Source organism: Petaurus breviceps, unplaced genomic scaffold (genome assembly GCF_028583685.1).
Source record: "Petaurus breviceps papuanus isolate PSGF00001 unplaced genomic scaffold, PetGlider_PUasm1.0 188, whole genome shotgun sequence".
Classification (NCBI taxonomy): domain Eukaryota; kingdom Metazoa; phylum Chordata; class Mammalia; order Diprotodontia; family Petauridae; genus Petaurus; species Petaurus breviceps.
Window position 1 is genome coordinate 293416 of NW_027185804.1, and position 21361 is coordinate 314776.

A 21361-nucleotide genomic window follows, 5' to 3' on the forward strand; every position below is an offset into this window, starting at 1 on the left:
TCTTCTGAAATTTATTTTGATTTGTCACACACTGAGCTATATTTTTTGAGTTGCAGCTAATTGTTATCTATGTAGTCTGTTCCACTGATCTGTTCTTCTGTTTTAAACAGTATCATATAGTTTTGGTGACTACTGTTTTTATAATGTGGCTTGAGGTTATGCTGCCTTTATTCCTCATTAAATAACATGTGTTTAATAATTCTTAAAGGGAAGAATACTTCAGGTATTTTGCGTATTTGTGCATTCAAAGTTAAATAATAAACAGATTGTCTCATTTAAAATGATGCAAAATTGAAGACAATTTTCAGAAATTGATATCTTTCACTACAGTAGTATCTATGAAGGGTTAAATATATTCATTTGACTTTTAATTAATTATTTCTGTTAACCGATCTTTTTTTCCTCACAGAATCATTTTCCCCATTCAGATCTCTCAATTACCACTGGAATCAGTTCTTCATCTTACTCTTTTTGGAATTTTAAATCAAAACAGTGGAAGTTCCCCAGACTCTAATAAACAGCGAAAGGGACCTGAGATTTTAGGCAAAGTTTCTTTACCTCTTTTTGACTTTAAGCGGTAAGTGTTAATTGAGCTGTAATTATTCCTAACTTGGGTAATATCTAAGGGACTTCTTTGTTTTCCTCTTAGCTGTGGTCTTTGTCGGTGGGATTTGTCATAATCTGTGCAGATACCAATCACTTATAATAATATTTATGGGCACTAATATAATGATTTGAGTGTTCAATTTCATATATTATTTCATATAGTATTATATGGAACACAGATTACAGCCCCTCTGTGCCTTAAGTAGATGGTCTTAGTGACATGCTAGCTAAAAAACATTACTTGGTTGATAATCATTTGGTGACTTTACTTTTTGAGGAGAAGATACCAAAATTTCTTTCTTTTAACTTGCTACATTTGTAAGTAGCAGGGGTTCTTCTGAGGCTCTGGAGCCTTGGTTTGGGTAATTGGATATAAATAGATTGTTTGTACTAAAACATTTGAAAGATTACTGATTGTGTTTGAAGAGGCTTTCTGATAACCTTGGTAGCCTGATGGTGGAGAAGGGTGTTTCTGACCACAGCAGCATTAGGGTGCATTTCACATATGCCTCACTAAGGGTTGAGGAAGCTATTTGAATAAACATAAACAGTCCTGTTTACAACATTATCATAAATCTTTATAAGCAAAAGCATTAATTTATTCACAGGAGCCTTTGTGTCTTAGACCCCTCTGGCAGTCTGAGGGAACCTACAGACCCCTTCTGAGACTAGTCTGAAAGAAAATATGTTGTGTTACAGAGTAAACCAAAGATTAGTGAAATAGTTAAAGTGAAAGGGGAGTTTTGGAAAGGAAACTGTCTACTTGAATTCAATGAACCAGGCTTTAAAATGTATGACCAAAAACCATGTTTGTACATTTTTCTTGTTTTGTTTGTAGATTAAGTAGAATTTTTAGAAATGTCTTCAGTATAATACGATAAAGAGGTGCCAAAATCTTTTAATGGTACCCAAGGCATTAATTTCAGTAATGAGAAAAATAATCTAGGGTGAAGAAAGAGTTGTTTTATTGATGGAAATTATTGTGATAGATTTGATTTTTCAACTTAAAAAATAAACTTTTGAACCAAATCAATCTTCTTTATACGTTTGTGGAAATTCTGATGTATATATACTATTGTTGTGGTTATCTTTCTATAATATTACTTCATTATACTAATATCTTTTTTAAAAGTGTAGAATGCTCTACTTAACTCAAAATATTCAAAAATATTTTGATGAGTAATAAAGTTATTTAGATGCATTTATGATTTCATCAGTATATGGGTACTGGGCAGCTAAGCTAGGTGGTGTGCAGTGGATAGAGGGGCTGGCTCTGGAATTGGGGAGATTCATCTTCCTGAGTTCAAATCTGGCTGCAAAGTCTTTATAGTTGTGTGACCTTGGGCAGATCACTTAACCCTGTTTGCCTCAGTTTCCTCATCTGTAAAATTAATTGGACAAGGAAATGGCAAACACTCTAGTATCTTTGCCAAGAAAACCCAAAATGAGGTCACAGAATCATACATAACTGAAAAACAACAGAATTCCACCACCACAGTGTGGGTGCTGCCTCTTATACTGCTCCTAATTCTTTGTGATTTGCATTTTTTTATTTCCATTGATCTTCCACAGAGCACTCTTAGAGGCCTTCCTCTATCTATGAAATCGAAACTATCCAATAAGAGTCCCCTTTTCTCCTCTCATCACTTCACAACCCTCTAACTTCATGTAACAGTATCTCTCCTTTACTCCAGCCTACACAATGATAAGGTGACCCTTCTCATTCATGCCAGCTTCTCTTTATGTGCTCTCTGTCCCTCTTCTCCAGCAGATTAACCTCACTATCTTCCTTTCCTTCTCATGAATCTTCAATCACTTTCTGCTGGTTCCTTCTGCCTATAAGCATATCCAAACTCCCCTATATTTAAAAAAAAAAATTGCCCACTGAATCCTCCTGTCCCTACTACCGTGTTTCCCCGATAATAAGACCTAGCCCGAAAATAAGCCCTCCCCTTACTGTGTAAGATTCCTCTAAAATAAGCCCTCCCCCGAAAAGAAGCCCTATTGAGATTGCTACTGTAGTGAAGGTGATCCCCTGTGCTACACACTACATTACCTCCCCCCCTGAAACGCACGCTGCGCTCCGAGCTGCATCCAATCAGAGCTGCAGCAGTGAGCGTGTCATCCTGTTCTTCCCCAGTGATTTGCTTATTGAATAAAGGTACATTTTTTTGTTCATATTTACCTGTTTACTAAAATTGCTGTCAATGTTCATTAAAATAAGCCCTCTCCTGAAAATAAGCCCTCTGGTGTTTTTCTGTTCAAAAAAATAATAAGACAGTGTCTTATTATCAGGGAAACACGGTAGTTATCAGTCTATTATTTTTTCTTCTGTTCCTCAGTCAAAACTCGTTTAGAAAGTTATTTTCAGCCCTTCCCCCTCTCTTCTTACTCTTAATGCTCTGCAGAATATTTTCCAACCTTATTACTCAGTTGAAACTGTTCTCTCCAAAGTCACCAGTAATCTCCTTTTTAATGAACAAAAATCTATTTTCTTTCTTTTCCTCCATTTCTCTTGAAAAATAAAAACAAAAACAACTCTTGTAACACATATGCATAGCAAAGCAAATTTCTGCATTGGCTACGTCCAAAAATATCTCGTTCTGCACCCTCAGTCACCCTCAATGTCAGTTGGTAGGTAACATGCATCACTAATGACTGCCAAAACTACCTTTCTCCATCCTCATGCTTCTTGACCACCCTGTAGCATTTTACACTGTTAGCAAACATCTCCTCCTGTATATTCTTCCCTCCCTGGATTTTTGTGAAACTGTTCTCATTTGGTTCTGCTTGCTACCTATGTGATTCTTCCTTTTCAGTCTGCTTTGCTATATATAATCTCTGTGTGACACCCACTCACTGTGGTTGTTCCACAAAGTTCTTTCTACTTCTGAGTTCTAGTCTTATATCACCAAATTTTAGATGGAATTTCCTATAGATATCTCAAACTTAATATATCTAAAACTGAGCTCATTACTTTCTCTTCTCATCCACTAAACCTACCTTTCTTCCAAATTTACCCATTAATATTGAAGGTATCACTATTCTTCCAGTCTTCAGGTTAATGAGTAAATAGAATATCATTTAGGATTCAAAATAGTGTTTTTCTGTGTATGATAAATTTTATGATTTTATTTTTTGCCACCTGTTCTTTTCATACCACTTTTATTTGCTTAACTTTTAGGTTCTTAACTTGTGGAACTAAGCTTCTCTATCTTTGGGCTTCATCCCCTATACAGCCCATACCTGGGATAACCCACAAAAAAGGACATGTGATAGAAAGAATAGTATTACAGGTAATGGTTGGATTTTGGGTTTTTTTGGCCTACTTTTTTGCTCTAGTACTGATATGAAATAATACTGTTTATAGAGCCAGATGTCTTACAATGTGGCCATTAACTAGCATTAATTCTTAATAAAAAGGCATTCTTTTTGGATTTAGTCTTAATGAAAATATTAGGTTTTATATAAGTACTGATTAATTTTTTGACAATTTTGGTAAATATTTTTATGAATAACGTACCTGAGTCTCTATCTCATGCACTATATCCTAATGAGAAATACCAACCAAAACAGTCTTAATGTTTCATGGACAAACTACATCAAAGAACATTATGTAGGAAGAAAGCTTAATTCAATAGCTTTCTTTAGGTTTCATCATTGTGAATAGACCCTTAATGCACATCTAATCCTTGATGCATTCGCCATCCATCTTACTGAACTGCTATGGCTGAAAACGTTAGCACCTAGTGGACAGTCCCTTGGTGATCAGACTTTTCTGCATTTAACTATGGCTGTACCTGGACAACAGACACAGAGACTCAAGCCTGTATACTGAAAGCTTTTTTTGTATGCTTGTTATCTACCAGAGCTTGTACTCTATTAACATGTCCTTCAAGGACCTAGGGGTACTTATGCAACAATGGGAAGATTCTCAGCTGCGATCTTAATTTGATTTTGGTGCTTAGCTGCTAAAAAGGGTTAGTTTTCTTAGTCACAGGGTAGTAAGCTGATGTACTATCAATTTGGAAAGAGATAGTATTTTTCTTTGTTCCTCTAGATGAGATGTCATTTTTTCATTGTCAGTTTTGCTGATTGTTTTTCTTGTTATATGGGATAATTCCCTGGGAGTGGGGAAGGGAATGATATGAGGGGAAATTTAGGCATTTTGAAAACAAAAGATACCAATGAGTATTTTTTTTAAAGAAAGTCAATATTTACAGTTTCATCTGCAACTCAAAAACTAAAGGTTCACTTTTGTTTAATTTTTTAAGGTTGACTTTCCTTCCCCTACATTTGATATCATTTATACAACGCCTCAAGTTAACAGTAGTATTGTACAGCAGCAATGCTTAGAAACACTGGAAAAAGATACAAGAGGAAAACTTCTTGCTATTCTTTCCAGAGATTCTTCATTTGGGTAGGTTTCTTTTAATTTATTTTAAGCATTTGATGCCTTGATACATTATAAGATATATAACTCAGGTGATATGAAATCTCAATTGTATAATAAATTCTTTAGTTTAATGATGTTTACAATGTGCTTGATACAGTTTTATAACACTTTGTAAGTTAAATGTAAGAAACTGTTTTTAGGTCTTTAGATATAGACCTTGATGCTTTCATCTTTTTCCATTTCCAATCTGTCAGATTGTTCTTTGAATGATCTTCCTGTTCTGACTATGTCATTCCATTACCCAGTGGGAAGCAGTGACTTCCCGTTGCCTACCAAATACCAAATAAAATATAAGATCCTGATCCTTGCTTTCATGACCCTCCCCATCTGTCTCCCACCTAGTTTGCCAGCATTGTATCGTGCTCTTCCCCTTCATATGCTCCACATTCTATCAAAGCTGGACCAAATTCTGCCACTTTGTTCTTCTCCAGCATTTATCAGTCAGTCAGGTATTTGTGAAGCACCTACTATGTGCCAGGCACAGTGCTAGTGAGTGAGAATGTAGTGCAAAGAATGAAACAAAACCTATTCCCAAACACTCTGCATTCTTGATGGGGAAAACAGCAAATACATGCAAAAAATCTATCCTACATAGAAAATTTGCACATAAAATATATACAGAGGAGTTCAGTACAAGTCAGTGTAACAAAAATAGTCTGAGAACCCATTGATTAGGTAGTGCTGCCAGTCATAGAATCAAGATGGAGAGATAGGGATGAACTTATAATTGTCACTGTATAAACAGAAGTCAGTGAGCACTGACCATCAGTTTTTAGCTACATTAAATAGGTTTTGGTTACATAAGCAGGATGGGTACAATGGAATTTCAAAGAGCAAATAAGGGAATAAGCAAATAATAAAAGGATTTTTTCTGTGAAGTTTGGGTTCCGTTAAAGAGCTGCACTTGAGGACTTAGAGGGTCACATGTGACATTGAGGCTGCAGAGTCCCAGCCCTTGGAGAGAATCATCTGCATAGAAAAGATAGTTTAGCCCATAGGAGTTGATGTAGAGTATCTAGAACTGACCATTGGGGAGTACTCACAGTGAGGGCGTGTGGTGTGAATAATGAGCTAGCAGAGGAGAACAGGAAGACTTGTTTAGACTGGAGAACATGTCATAATATCCTCCTGAGAGTAGAGGAGTGGGCAGGTGCCACAAATAGGTTAAAAAAGATAAGAATTGATTTCTCAATTAAGAGATCATTGGTAACTTTGGAGAAAGCAGTTTCCATTGAGTGATATATGAAGTTGAAAGCTAAATTAAAAAGTACTGCCTTCCTCTCCAAAGTTACCTGGCATTTGATTTGCATGTTGTTTCCTCCTTCTCACATTAGAGAGTGAGTTCCTTTGGGGCTACTTTATTTTTAATAACTACTTTATTTTTGTCATCATATCTCCCGTACATGACACATAATAGGTGCTTATTGATTTATTTACCTTACCTAAGTACTATTTATGAATGGCAGCAGAAGAGATGGGTGTTACTAAACACATGAATGTTGTAACATTCAGTAAAGGAAAATGTTTAAACTATTTCATAGGTTACTGATTGATTTCAAGCACATTTTATAATCCAGCAGGATATATAGCTAGTTTTCATAGTATTAGAGCTGGTAGGAACCTTAGAGACCATCAGTTCCCATTCTCTTGTTTTATAAGAAGTTTTAGTTTCCAAAGGTGAAGGGACCTACCCCATCTCACCCAAGGAATAATTTTTTGTTGTTGTTCAGTTACTTCAGTTGTGTCTGACTCTTCATGACTCCATGAAGGGGTTTGCCATATCCTTCTCCAGTTCATTTTTCAGATGAGGAAACTGAGGGAAACAGGGTTAAGTAACTTGCCCAGGTTCACACAGCTAGTATCTGAGGCCAGATTTGAACTTGGGTCTTCCTGACACCAGACCAAGTTCTCTAACCACCTAGCTGCCTGGAGAGTAATCAGTAGAGGCAAAATTCAGAATCAGAGCTTTACAAACTCCAAGGCTAATGTTTTTCCTATAAAATGCCAAAGTGACTTCTTTCTCTATCAAAAGTCATCCTTTATGTACTTGAATGTGACAAAATGTCATTACTTTCAAATTGTTTTCATAAGTAAGACTTTCCTTGAAGGTTAGATTTTTATTCTCTCCTATTTATATGGCAAATTGATGTTTTCTTGTCATTCCTTTTTGTTACTTTTTGAAAACAGCTCATATTTATGTAGTATTTAAGACTTACAGAATGTTTTATTTTTAAATTTGATTTCTGATGAGCTATCATATTTCAGTATTATTATCCCTATTTTAGATATCCTTACTCCTAGTGTCAGAAGCACAACTGAAACCCGGGTTCTCCAACACCAAATCCAGTGTCCCTTCCATACACTACAGTTAGTACAGCATCTCAGTCATTAGGCAGCCGCTGTAGGGTTATTTCTTTTGATTTTGCAGTCTTCAAGATATGTGTCACTATTATAACACTGAGAATTTGATTTTATTATATATAGACTTTCTAAAGAAGATAAAGCCTTTTTGTGGGAGAAGCGTTATTATTGCCTTAAGCACCCAAGCTGCCTTCCAAAAATACTGTCAAGTGCCCCAAACTGGAAATGGGTAAATCTTTCTAAAACATACTCATTGCTTCAGCAGTGGCCACCATTGTCTCCACTGAATGCCCTGGAACTGCTAGATTCAAAGTAAGTTCAGATATGAGAATTTATTTAATTAGTATTTTTATTAAATTTTGAATGAGGTGTTATACTTTTATGTGAAAGTACCTTTTACTTTAGTGCAAACAAATAATCTTTTTCCTTGATGTTGCTTTATACCATTTATCTCTCCAGGTTTAGAAAGATTGTTGCATTCATTTAAAATAGTTGAATTAATAGGGTTGGTTTTTTTCTTTAATAAAAGCAAAAACATAAGCAAACCTATGGCTTTTTTCAATAAAGCTTTTATCACCTTCCTGTTCAAAGCACTATAGAAATTTCTCAAAGTAAATTATATTGCAGAGATACTTGTAAAACGTTTTCAGGTATTTTATGTATAATCTTAATAGAAATTTTAAGTTAAATGAATTTCTATATTATGGAACAAATATTTGATGATGAGTACTTAAACTATTTCTGGAATGCTAACAGTTTCAGCAAGCCAGATCTGTGTGACTTGATGAAATTTCCTTCCAGAAAAGGGATGACAAAAAAATACACACACAGAGATAACATGTTACATGAGTACAAAAATGTTTTTATAGGTATATTTTTTCCAGTAGTAAGTTGAAGCCTAAATATTCTTTCATATTTTTCCAGATTTGCTGATCAGGAAGTGCGGGCCTTGGCTGTAAACTGGATTGAAGCAATTAGTGATGATGAGCTAGCTGATTTCCTCCCACAGTTTGTACAAGTGAGCTTAGTTAAATTTCTCACTTTAAAATGGCATAATAGGTAGCATTTCTTAAAGTCTCTAAAATTTGTTCTAAGGTGCACAGTAGGAATGTAATAAATGTTTCATTTCTTCTCTCCCATAAGAGGCATTTTGGCATAGTAGATAGAGAGCTAGCCTTGGTATCAGAAAGACCTGAATTCATGTCCTGTCTCTGAAACATACTGTGTGCATAACTCTGAGCATGTTCCCCAATCTCAGTGCACTAAGCAACTCTCTAAGATTACAACTTCCACAGGAGTGTTTGTCCTACATTGAGAGAGGGCGATTTTTAAAAAAATTTATTTATTTTTAGTTTTCAATATTTCCACTAGATTTTGAGTTACAAATTTTCTCCCTATCTTTCTCCCACTCTCCACCCCAAGATGGCAAGCATACTGAATACCCCTTCCCCAAATCTACCCTCTCTTGTAGCGCAAGATGGATTTCTATATCCCATTGCCTGTGTATCTTGTTTTCTGGTTGCATGTTAAAAAACAATTTCTTTTAACATTTGTTTTTAAAACTTTGAGTTCCAGATTCTCTCCATTCTCCCCTCCTCACTCACCCTCACTGGGAAGAAAGACAATTCAATATAGGTTATATATGTATAGTTATGTGAAACATTTCCATAGTAGTTATATTGTGACTAACTATATTCTCCTCCATCCTATCCCATCCTTCATTTATTCTATTTTGTCCTTTGACCCTTTCCCTTTTCAAAAATTTTTGCTTCTAACTACCCTCTCCACCAATCTGCCCTCCCTTCTATCATCCCCCTTCTTATCCCCTTCCCCCTACTTTGCTTTAGGATAAGATACCCAATTGAGTGTGTATATTATTCCCTCCTTAAGCCAAATCCAATAAGAGTAAGATTGACTTGTTCTCTTTGAACTTCCTTCCCCTCCATTGTAACAGCCTTCTCCTGCCTGCTTTATGTGAGATAATCCACTCCATTCTGTCTCTCCCAGAGGGGGCAATTCTTATATGAGAGTGCTAATAAAATCACAAGTCTAGTCCTTGTCTCTTTCCTTTGGAAGCAAATAAAGATAGTTTTTAATAGTTCTTTTCCTTTCCCCACAGGCTTTAAAGTATGAAATTTATCTGGACAGTTCATTAGTGAGATTCCTCTTGTCCCGGGCTTTGGGAAATATTCGCATAGCACACTACTTATATTGGTAAGAATTCAATTTCACAAACTATTTGATTTTTTAAAAGTCACACTAATGGTACATTAGAGAATTTACCTTTTTGAACAGTGTCTTTAGTTTAAATTTATTATAGATTGAAAAACTTGGTATTGAAGAACAAAAGTGCTATTACATTAAACTGAGAAATTAAATTACAGGACTGTATGGCATAACACTGAAGTAATTTTTAAAGGCTTTTTAATGCAGTGTGGTTGCATAATGAGTTTATTATAAGGTTAAAAAATTCTGAATATGAAAAATGTGTCTCCTTAATTTGCTTTTGAAAATTTCATTAAGTTTTTGAGATGATTTGATGCAATACTTGCTTTAACAGGCTACTGAAAGATGCCCTGCATGATGCACAGTTTGGTGTTCGATACGAGCACATCCTGGGAGCTCTCCTGTCAATTGGAGGGAAGGGACTAAGAGAAGAGCTCTTAAAGCAGACAAAACTTGTACAGCTTTTAGGAGGAGTGGCAGAGAAAGTCCGACAGGCTAGCGGGTCTGCTCGGCAGGTATGTACCTGTACCTCCGTCTATGAAAATTGGGGCAGTATTGGTGCTTTGTGTGGCTGAAGACCTGATTTTATTCCTGTTGTTATGGGAAGATATTGTGATAGCATAGTAGTTCAGGACTTTCTCAAGTTTAACTCAATTCAGTCTAATTCAGCAAACATTTATTAAATGACTTTTATTTGCAATGTGCTGGAAATAAAAATTAAATAGCCTCTGCAGCCAAAGTGCTTAAATTTTATGGGGAGATACAATACAGATAAGTAAATACAGGGTTATAATGAGGATCACATGAGATAATAAGAATTGTAAAGCACTTAGCCCAGTGCATGGCACATAGTAAGCTATATGTAAATATAAGTTATTGTTGTTAATAATAGTGGTAGTAGTAGAAGAACAACAAGATGATGATGACAGAACCCTAGCTGTACTTAGAAACTTAGGAATTTTCTAAGAGGTGAAGGTCAGGAAAGAGTCTGCTCCAGAAATGAATCAACCAGCTGGGCAAAGTTGGAGAATGACTAGATTGGTTGGTTTGCCTGGAAAAGTTTGCAATGAATGGGAATAATATAAGTGATGAATCATATTTTGGAGAGATATAAATGCCAGACTGAGGAGTCATAGAGGCAATAGAGATCTGCTGAAGATTTTTTGATAGAAGAGTAAAATGCTCAAATGTGTGTTTTAGGAATAATCATTATGATATTAGAGGAGGCAGAGATTAGAAATTCGGAGACTAATTAGGAAACTGTTGGAAGTCTAGGTGAGAGGTGGTCAGAACCTGAACTTTGGTGCCCTTCATAAACAATTCTGGACAAATATTCATATTATTCAATATCTGTAGGAAAAGTGTTTCTACTTCCTCCATCAATCACACATTCTATTGTTGGACAACTTCTCCAATTAATCAAATTCTTCTTTGGGGATTTCTAGTCTTGATTTTTACGTTAAACACATATTTGCAAGTTTCTTGTGATGTAGTGACATTCAGAACTCTAGAGTGTGAATCTCCTCTAACACATTTAGGCAAGTAGTCATCTAGCCTCTCCTTGAAGACTTTTTGTTACAGAAAGCTCAGGTACCCTTTTTTAAAAAAATAACTTTAATCTTTTTTTTAATTTTTAAAATTAATTTACTTACTTTTAATTTATAACATTCAGTTCCAAAATCCCTTGAATTTCAAATTTCTTCCCCACCCCAGGGCAGCATGTAATCTCATATAGGTTCTACAAATACCTTCCCATTAAACATTAGTCAAGTTGTAAAGAAGGTTAATAACTTTAATCTTAGAGAATTTCTTTCTTGTACTTGAGATAAAAATTGCTTCACTATAACTCCAAGCCACTGGATTTGGTTCTACCTATTCATAGTGCCAAGCAGAATAGGAAAAATTCTTTCTTCTGTTAGGATCATTAAAATATTTCAAGACTGTGATCATATCTTCCCCTAAGTCTTCAACTATTCCTCATAAGGCTTAGATTTGAATCTCTTTCATACCTTGAATTCAGTTCTGTCAATGTCCTTGAAAATTCATTCTCCTACACATTTAAAAGCACATGGGTGTATGCACAAACATTTATATATATACCTGTATATACACACATACATATGGGAGGGAGGAGAGAGAGGAAGAGAGAACAACTTTGCAAAATATTCATATTGACATTTTCTGTGATAGGAAACAAACAAAACAAACCCCAATCAACAAATATTTACTAAGTGCCTATTATGTTCCTAGCACTGTGATAGATTCTAAAATATAAGTACAAAGAATGAAACAATACTTACTTGTAAATAGCTTAGTTTCTAGTGGAAGACACAAAAAGTATCTAATTTATCTATAGAAAAAATATAAAGTTAGTAAATACAAATATGTACTAAATGCAAATTAGGTTATAAGGGAGGGCACTTTCATTTAGGAAGATCAGGAAAGACATCATGCAGGAGATGGTATTTGAGCTATGTCTTGAAGGAACAGGAATTCTCTGAAGCATAGGTGAGCGCATTCTAGGTGTGGGGATAACTAGTTCAAAGCCATGGAGACAAGAAGTGGAGTGTCACAAGTGATGAACAGAAGAAGGATAGTTTGGCTGGATTATGGACTTGGAAGAGTAGAGAGTAATGTGCAGTAAGTCTGGGAAAATAGCTTGGGACCAGGCTATATATGACTTTATTATTATTATTTGCTTTTTGAAGGGCAGTTGGGATTAAGTGACTTGCCCAAGGTTACACAGCTAGTTTTTGTGTTAAATGTCTAAGGCCGTATTTGAACTCAAGTCCTCCTGACTCCAGGGCCAGTACTCTATTCACTGTACCACCTAACCACCCCTATATATGACTTTAAAAGCTAAACAGAGGAGTTTAAGCTTTGTTTAAATACAATGTCATTAGAATTAGTTGAGTAGGGGAGTCCTACAGCCAAATCTGTATTTAAGGAAAGTATCTTTGGCAGAGATGTTTAATATGTTCAGGAGTGTTAAGAGAATGGAGTCCAGAAAATCAGTTGGAGGCTTTATTGCAATCTAGGTAAGAAGTGATGAGGGCCTGAACTAAGGTGGTTGGTGTGAGTAGAAAGAAGGGATCAGATGTGATAAATGTTGTTGAGATGTAAATGGTAAGACTTGGCATCTGATTTGACATTAAGGTGAGGGAGAATAGCATTTAAGGATAATACCCAAATTATGAGCCAGGGAGAGTAGAAGAATGGTAGTATTTCCAACCAAAATATGAAAATTTGGAAGCAATTTGGGTTTGAAGGGAAAGATAAGGAGTTCAGTTTTGGACATCTTGAGTTTAAGAAGACTCTGGGAGAATCAGTTTGAAATGTCCAACTAGGGTTAGATATGTATATTTGTGAGTCATTTGCATAGAAATAATAGGCTCCCTACAGTTAAATTATAGAGGGAAAGGAGGCCAGGCCTGAATCTTGGGTAGTATTCACAGTTAGAGCACCAGGATGAATGATGAGGCAACAAAGGATATTATAGAATAGTCAGGACAGTAAAATAAGGACCAGCAGAATTAAAACTAAAACCATAGAACTAAAAAAACAATAGGTACCTTGTGTCCATTGATTGCAGAATGAACGTCTGAAAAAAAATAGGGTATATGAATATAATAGAATAATAGTTTGTGTAGTAAGAAATGACAAATATGAGTAATTCTCAGAAACAGGAAAATATATAAGAAGTGAAACAGAGTGAAAGAAACTGATCAAAAGAACAATATACACAAGGATTACAATAATATGAATGAAAATATTACTAAAAACAAGGCCAGACTGAGCATATAAAAAACAAGTGATGGCCCTGAAGTAGAGATAATGAAACATAAAAGTGTCTTCTCAGTAGAGAGGTGTGAGAGATTATGTCAGAATATTGTTTGTGTTGTCAGGCAGCGTCACTGTATTGGATGGTTTTGTTTAATTATTTTTTTCTTGGAAGATACACATGGGGGGATGGGAAGAGTACTTTTTATTAGTGTGATATAAAGACAAGTATAAATCAAATGTATTTTTGAAAAAGGAAGAAAGAGATTAAGAAAAGGCAAGATCCAGGGCTGAATTAGAGGTTTGAACTGACCAGCACAGAACACATTGGAATTATTCACTCTTGTTGAGGACATATATTTCTGTTATTGTAACCTAAGATCCCATTAACTTTTGGCTCATATTGTTGACTCATTGAGTTTGCAGTCCATTGAACCACTAAAGAGTTTGTCTTTTTCATTTTTTTTTTTAAAGCAATCGGGTTTAAGTAACTTGCTCAAGGTTACACAGCCAGTTATTTCTGGGTGTGGTGCTAAGTATCTGAGCCCGGATTTGATCCCCAGATCATCCCGATACTGGAGCCAGTGCTCTTACTCACTGAGTCACCTGGCCGCCCCTAAGAAATTGGGGTTAAGTAACTTGCTCAAGGTTACACGGCCAGGTGTTTCTGGGTGGGTGCTAAGTGTCTGAGCCCAGATTCGATCCCTAGGTCATCCCGACACTGGAGCTGCTGCTCTTACTAGCTGTGCTACCTGGCCGCCCCTGTCTTTTTCATTTTAATAGCTTTCTTTCCAACTTGTTCTGAATTTGTACAATTAACTTTTTGAGCCTAGGTCCATGGCTTTATCTTTTACATTTTATTACAATAAGTTTAGTTCATTAAGATCTTTTTAGATCCTAATTCTGTAAATCAAAGTATTAACTATTTCTTCCAGCTTAATTTTACCCATTTATACTCATTACTTTGATGCTTTTGTCCAAGTTAGTGATTTCAAATGAGGAACAGAAGAGGACTGAAAACAGATCCTCACAGCATTTCCACTAGAGATTCTTTTCTCTAGGTTGACATCAATCCATTAATCCAGACTCTTGGGGTATAGATTTTAAACAAGTTCTAAATTTACCTGATTAGTAGCATATTTCTTTCTATTTTTTCCACAAGGATATCATGAAAGACTTTCCTCACATCTATTATTATTGTATCTATGGCATTTTTCTCATCTACAAATCTAGTATCAGATAGGAAAATGAGATCAATCTTAATAAGTTGTATCTTAGTAAAGTCATGCTGCCTTATAGTGATAGTTTCTTTTTTTCTCAAGTGTTCAGAAATTGTACTTTTGTAAGAGATCTATAAATTTTGCTAGGAATTGGAGACAGTCTTATGAAGGCAAGGGGAAACATTACTTCTTTCTCTTTCCTTTCTTTATCACATAAATATTCTTCACCACGCCTTATTCCCCCTCCATCCCCTCAGATTCATGGATTTTCCTGTAGGTATATATATCTTTACAGCTTTCTTTTTGACATATAATGCAAATTTACTACACACTTTCAACTAATCTATTCCCTCTTAACAAGATATACATTTCATTTTCTGTATTCCATTTATGAACCTTTGCCTATCAGGTTTGATGATAACCATGGGTCTGTATTTAGTTCGTTGAATTAATGACTCGAATTAATTTTGTTTAGGATCTTTCCTTGGCACATTGATGTGTAGACAAATATAATTTCTCTTATTCTTCTAAGTTATTTTCTTTTGGGGGGGGTCTTTGTTAATTTGTTTACTTTTAGTTTACAAGATTCATTTCCACAATTCCTTGGGTTTCAAATTTTCTCTCCTTTCCCTTCCTCCCTCCCCCCTACCCCCCCCAGCGGCATACAATCAAGTATAGTATCTGCAAATACTTTCACATTAGACATTAATCAGGTTATAAAGAAGGATTGTATCAGATGGAATGAACAATGGAAAAGAGGGAAACAAAACCAAACAAGAAAAAGAAAAAGCAGGTAGTTTGCTTCAATCTGGGTTCAAACTCAGTTCTTTCTCTGGATGTAGACATCTCTCTCCATCATGAGCCATTTGGGATTGACTTATAGCCCTGGATTGCTGAGGAGAGTCTAGTCTATCAAAGTTGGTCGTCACACATACGTTGTGTCTGTACTTGTGTACAAATTTCTCCTGGCTCTACTCTTCTCACTTAGCATCAGTTCGTATAAGCCTTTCCAGGTAGATATGAAGTCCATCTGCTCCTCGTTTCACTAGTATTCCATTACATTCATATACCATAACTTGTTTAGCCATTCCCCAATTGATGAGCATCCCCTTAATTTCCAATTCTTTGCTACCACAAAAAGAGCTGTTATAAATATTTTTGTACATATGGGTCTTCTTCCCACTTCTGTGATCTCTTTGGGATACAACCCTAGAAGTGGTATTGCTGGGTCAAAGGGTATGAAATTGTTTATAGCTCTTTGGGCATAATTCCAGATTGTTCTCCAGAATGGTTGGATCATTTCACAACTCCACCAGCAGTGCATTAGTGTTCCAATTTGTCCACATCCTCTCCAGCATTTGTCATTTTCCTGTTTTGTCTTCTTGGCCAATCTAACTGGTGAGATGTGGTACCTCAGAGTTGTTTTGATTTGCATTTCTCTAATCAGTAGTGATTTTCTTCTTCTTCTTTTTTTTTTTTTAAAGCAATCGGAGTTAAGTAACTTGCTCAAGGTTACACGGCCAGTTATTTCTGGGTGTGGTGCTAAGTATCTGAGCCCGGATTCGATCTCCAGGTCTTCTCAACACTGGAGCCAGTGCTCTTCCTCGCTGTGCTACCTGGCCACCCCTAGTGATTTTCTTCTAAGTTATTTTTTCCAGTGCATTACTAGACACTCCTCAGCTAGTCTTTCTATGTCATACCTATAGCTTTTGACAGATTCTCTGAGTCTTTTTCTTCCCTTCATTTTGAGTTTAAATTCCTGAAACAAATACATCCTTTTAAGTCCTCGATATGTACTTTGCAATCTTGCTTAGAAGCTCTTCATTCATATTCCAGGAAATCTAATTCTGTTCTCTTACATTATTTCTTTAGCTAGCTCTCTGCTTTCATATCTTTCTTTTTCTTCTAAAATTGTACCTTCACTGGTATTTCTTGTTTATGTATTTCTATCACATATGTTATGGTCACAATAAGGTAAAATGAGACACAAAGTTCTGAGCATAATCAGTTTATTAGTAAAGTGAAAATTTGCCAATAAATAGGATCTTAAGACCCTGAGGTGATGAATGGCTGCCCTTTTTATAGTTTTTAGGGAAGTGTAGACAAGGGAATAAGTTATGATTGGTTAAAAGAGGTCAGTATCATAAATGGTGAAATCATATTATTGGTTACAGAGCAGAGGTTTTGGGAATGAGGGACTAGCAAAAACCCATTCCTTCCCTCCTGTGACTAAGAAATGTTCATTATTTGAGTCTACCTGCAGGATTAGTGATAGTGGGTCTGATTTCTTTGGATAACAGACCAGATATCCTTGAAGGATAGGTTGTTGGTATAAAGACACTAGAACAGACTCCCTGGTGTCCACCTGCATTCTCTTCAAGGGTAACAGCTTTTCTTTGACACAAGAATAGAATAATGATTAACACAGAGAGCTGCATTTCTAAACTTAACTCATTACAGGATAGCTGAATTTCTTAAGTAATTAAGTTCAGAAACAAAGAATCATGACTTAGGCAGTTATAGAACAAAATCAGTCATTTTCAAATAGTATCAATTAAAAGATGATAAAGAAATAACCTGATTATTTCACATACATTTATTAGATGTATGTCTTTTTCATAGGTTGTCCTCCAAAGGAGCATGGAACGTGTACAGTCCTTTTTCTTAAGAAATAAATGTCGTCTTCCTCTTAATCCAAGTCTTGTGGCAAAAGAACTGAATATTAAGGTATGATATAATTTACATTTATTTTGGCATCAAATTTTCAGACAGTCAGCACAAAGAAGTCAGTAGACAGGTAGAGGTATGATGATGTAGCTGATAATTAACATGGATAACTTTTAATCCAGACATAGAAAAATTCCTATACATATTTCATCATCTCTGTTTGTTAATGACATATAGGCCCTGTTGAAATTTAGCAAACGATTTAATGTCATTCAAAACCAACTGTAGAATTAATATATATTGAAAAAGACCTAATAATGATGTGAATATCAAGTCATCCATGAGAATAAAATAAACCAATGAAGCCATTAAAGTGTATTTCTAAGTTGTGTGTGGTTTAAGAACTTTTGCTTTTGTTAAAGAGAACAAATATGTATGAAATGAATCAGTTTCTACTTATTGTCAGAATATTTAATTTCTTAGTTCAGGACTTTGAACCTCTGCTTCTAGTTGTGTTAATCATTGTGTATAACATGAAAATCCAAGAGGGCAAGGAAGGTAAGTGTCTTCCTCATACTTGTGTGAACATTGTAATTTTTGTTATATGAGCTTATGTATCTACAGTGTAATTTATGAAAACCAAAAAAATTATACATTATTCATAGACTCTTAAGGAGGGGACCTTAGTGTCTCTTAGTTCAATACTTACCTAAATGAGAATCTCCTCCACCAGATAACTCAACAAGTGCATAGGTTAGTCTACTATGCCAGCACTTAGCACAGTGCCTGGGACATAGTAAGTATGTAATGAATGTTTATGATTGATTGGTTGATAGCCAGCCTTTGTAGGAAGACCTCCAGTGAACAAAGCCCACTACCATTCCTGGCAGTTCGTTCTACTTTTAGATAACTATCATTTTAGTTTTTATTTAACTAAACCTAAATTTGCCTATTTGAAACTTCTAATTATTGTTTTTAGAGCACAGAATTTAATACGATACCTATACCAACTTGATTTAACATGGTATCTATACAATGTTGAAATCTAGTAATGAGCGTCTGAGTTGTATAAAGAGAGTTTCATAAAAAAAATTTACCTTGAGGATTTTTTTCATCTGGATTTTATGTTTTTATTTTTTAAATTAACTCAGCATTAAAAAAAAAATTATTAGAGACCTACTGATTACACAGTAAAGTGACTGAGTTATTGTGAGGAGTTTCATGCTAAAAGGTCTCTGCCTTCTCTCCATCATATCCTTACCTGCAGATGTTCTGCCCAAAGGAATGTAAACTTTGATTTCTGAAACCTGGCAAGATAATCTTAGGGTGCATGGGCTAGATGTTTTTCCTTAAGGACCAGCCTTAAACCCATATCACTCTGATTCTCTTTGACCAACAATGGGTTCCAGGCCAAGCCCCACATTGTTTGGACCCTAATTGGTAACTAGGAATTGTTTCTATTTTGGCTGGAAACCCTTGATTTTTGTTTTGTTTTGTTTTGTTTTTGATCAAGTAACCAGGCCTTTCTTTGCCTCCTTTTTTAATCACTTAACCTTATCACTGAATGGGCATTGCCTCAGTTAACTGAGACCTACCTGTTAAAGACCTCACCTTATAAAAGCCAAGGCTTCCTACTGCAACCAGGGCCATCTCCAGTTGTCCTGATCTATCTTGCCACTGGACCTAGATGGCTCTGGAGACAAAAATGAGGCTGGTGACTTTGCACAGACCTACCTCACTTAAATCTCTCACTTGCATGTCATGGTCCTCTTTGAGAACAAAAAAGAAACAGTAAAATAACTGCTATTAATTATTTTCACTAGTGCTATGACTTAAAAGCCCAAGTAAAGGGAAAATGTCTAGTGAGGTTATACCCATTCCTGTATTAATCTTCCCATATTTAATACATGTTACATTTGCAGACATGTTCCTTCTTCAGTTCTAATGCAGTTCCTTTGAAAGTCACAATGGTGAATGCTGATCCTTTAGGGGAGGAAATCAATGTCATGTTTAAGGTGAGATTTTCATCTTTCTAGGAGAAAAATGAGGAAATGAGTATGTTTTGTTTTCATAGTTATGTTTTCCTAACCGCTTCTTAAATATAATTCATTTAGTGTATCCTGGATTTATTAACCTCATTTATACTTTCTTTCTTCTTAGTTATTTTTAAAGTTTATAATGGAGAGCAGAATTACTTTGTATTAACAGTGTCTTTGAAATACGCCCATTCTATAAGCTACCTCGTAGTCTATGTATCTCATATCTTCATTGCTCCTTGATTAAGACTTCTAGTCATTTGTAGACCCAGTCACATAAGAGCAAAGGAAATGAAGAAAACTCCCTAGAACTGGCTATCCTTTAAGAGAATATTCTAGGCTCCAGCCCTATTGTAATGATGGTAAAATGGAGGCTAAGCCATAGGCCATAACTGAGAGTATTTATGGAAAAGTATTTATTACTTACATGAAATGTATTAGGCTCAAGCAGTATCCTAAATGGTGATTTGATGATTTTTGTTAAAATAAATTATATTTTTTTAGAATTACTAAATCTAGAGCCTCTACTTGGGAAGCACTGCATATTAGAAAGTATAAAATAACTTTGTCTTTGAAATTACATGACCCAGAGCCTCTTATGCATGGTGTAGGACAAAACTCCACATAACCAGAAGCATCCTCCTTTCTCTCTCTCTCTCTCTCTCTCTCTCTCTCTCTCTCTCTCTCTCTCTACCCCCCATCTTCACCTCTACACACACATACACACACTTGCAAGATTGTAATTTTATGTGTGTGTATATGCATATATGTATGTTTATGTATGTATGTATAGAGAGTCCTGATCAGATATCAGTAGAATAAATAAATGCAGACAGTAATAAATTTTAAAGGTGCTCAAAAATTAATCTTCAAGATTTCTCAAAGACAGGAATATTCCAAAAGAGTAGAAATAATGAAATAGGTTTTTGGGGGGGTAGGGGTTGCTACGGGGAACACAACTGAAAATTCTGTAGTACCAGTTTACTTTATCTCACATCTTTACGAAACTAGTCAGTGCATATCTTGAGGATAAACTACATAGAAACATGCAAAGGAAACCATCAAACTTTGCAGACTATCTGTAGAAGACTTGCTGCTTTTTGGTCACATTACTGACTGTGAGAGCGAAAGAATATATAATCTCACTATTTATACATTCCAACAAAATATTTTATCCTTTGAACACTTTCTTCCAAGTTTTTCCTACAACTCTTATTAAAATCATTTAAGGTTCAAGGCAGAAAAACCAAAATGGTGGCATAGTGGGAAGTAGAACTGAGCTTCCCCTCCCTCAGGACAACTCCTTTACATAGATTCAGAAAATGCATCCAAGTCAACTCTGATGAGGAAATAGAAGGAAAGTCACAGTGACTTATTTTTCCATTCCAAGTTGGCATGAGGAAAGAGGGAGCTTTGCAGACACTGGAGAGTTTGGCTAGAAGCATGGGGCTTTGTGTGGTATTCCAACATCCAGGTAGAGGCTTTGTGCCCAGGCATTATGAGGTCTCAAATCCATCAGGTGGCAGAGTGTGGGAACATGTACCAAATGGCTGCTTTGTCACCAAGTGCATGATTCCAAGTCACTGATCCAGGAAGGACTGAGGAAGGAACCTGCAATCAGGAGTGGCATTTCAGGGTAAGGAGTAGTTTCAGGCTTTAGCCTGTGTACTAAGAAAAGTACTGAAGGATATACAGAAGAATGCAGTAGAGTTGTGGCTTATTCCCCAGGTACAGAATAGGGACTCATTTCTAACATCTAGCCACATCTGAAGCCTGAAGTGGGATAACTTAGGACAGAAATCCAAGACCAAAGGGAAGCCTACAGTTCTGTCAGTTTGAAGCAAAGGCATTTCCCAGATGTCTGATAGGAGCTGTGTATAGTGCCATTTACCATTGTTCAGATCTAAACTCGGATCAGGAATTTGTAGAATTCAGATCACAGAGGCAGCAGTCCAATTTTGCCTTAGATTGGACCACTTTGGGAACACTGAAGAGTTGGTCTGAAATCC

At 35.8% G+C, this 21361-nt stretch overlaps 1 protein-coding gene across 3 annotated transcripts in view; it reads left to right on the top strand.

Annotated features, from left to right (window-relative positions):
- The window catches only part of PIK3C2A (phosphatidylinositol-4-phosphate 3-kinase catalytic subunit type 2 alpha), a 151496-nt gene that overhangs the window by 90048 nt on the left and 40087 nt on the right, over window positions 1-21361 (top strand). For all 3 annotated transcript variants that reach the window (XM_069091101.1, XM_069091099.1, XM_069091100.1), the window contains 9 exons: window positions 410-577; window positions 3791-3902; window positions 4881-5026; window positions 7547-7735; window positions 8348-8441; window positions 9543-9637; window positions 9984-10164; window positions 17272-17376; window positions 19239-19331. In XM_069091101.1, the coding sequence (XP_068947202.1) occupies window positions 410-577; window positions 3791-3902; window positions 4881-5026; window positions 7547-7735; window positions 8348-8441; window positions 9543-9637; window positions 9984-10164; window positions 17272-17376; window positions 19239-19331 (1183 nt within the window). The remainder of the gene's footprint in view (window positions 1-409; window positions 578-3790; window positions 3903-4880; window positions 5027-7546; window positions 7736-8347; window positions 8442-9542; window positions 9638-9983; window positions 10165-17271; window positions 17377-19238; window positions 19332-21361) is intronic.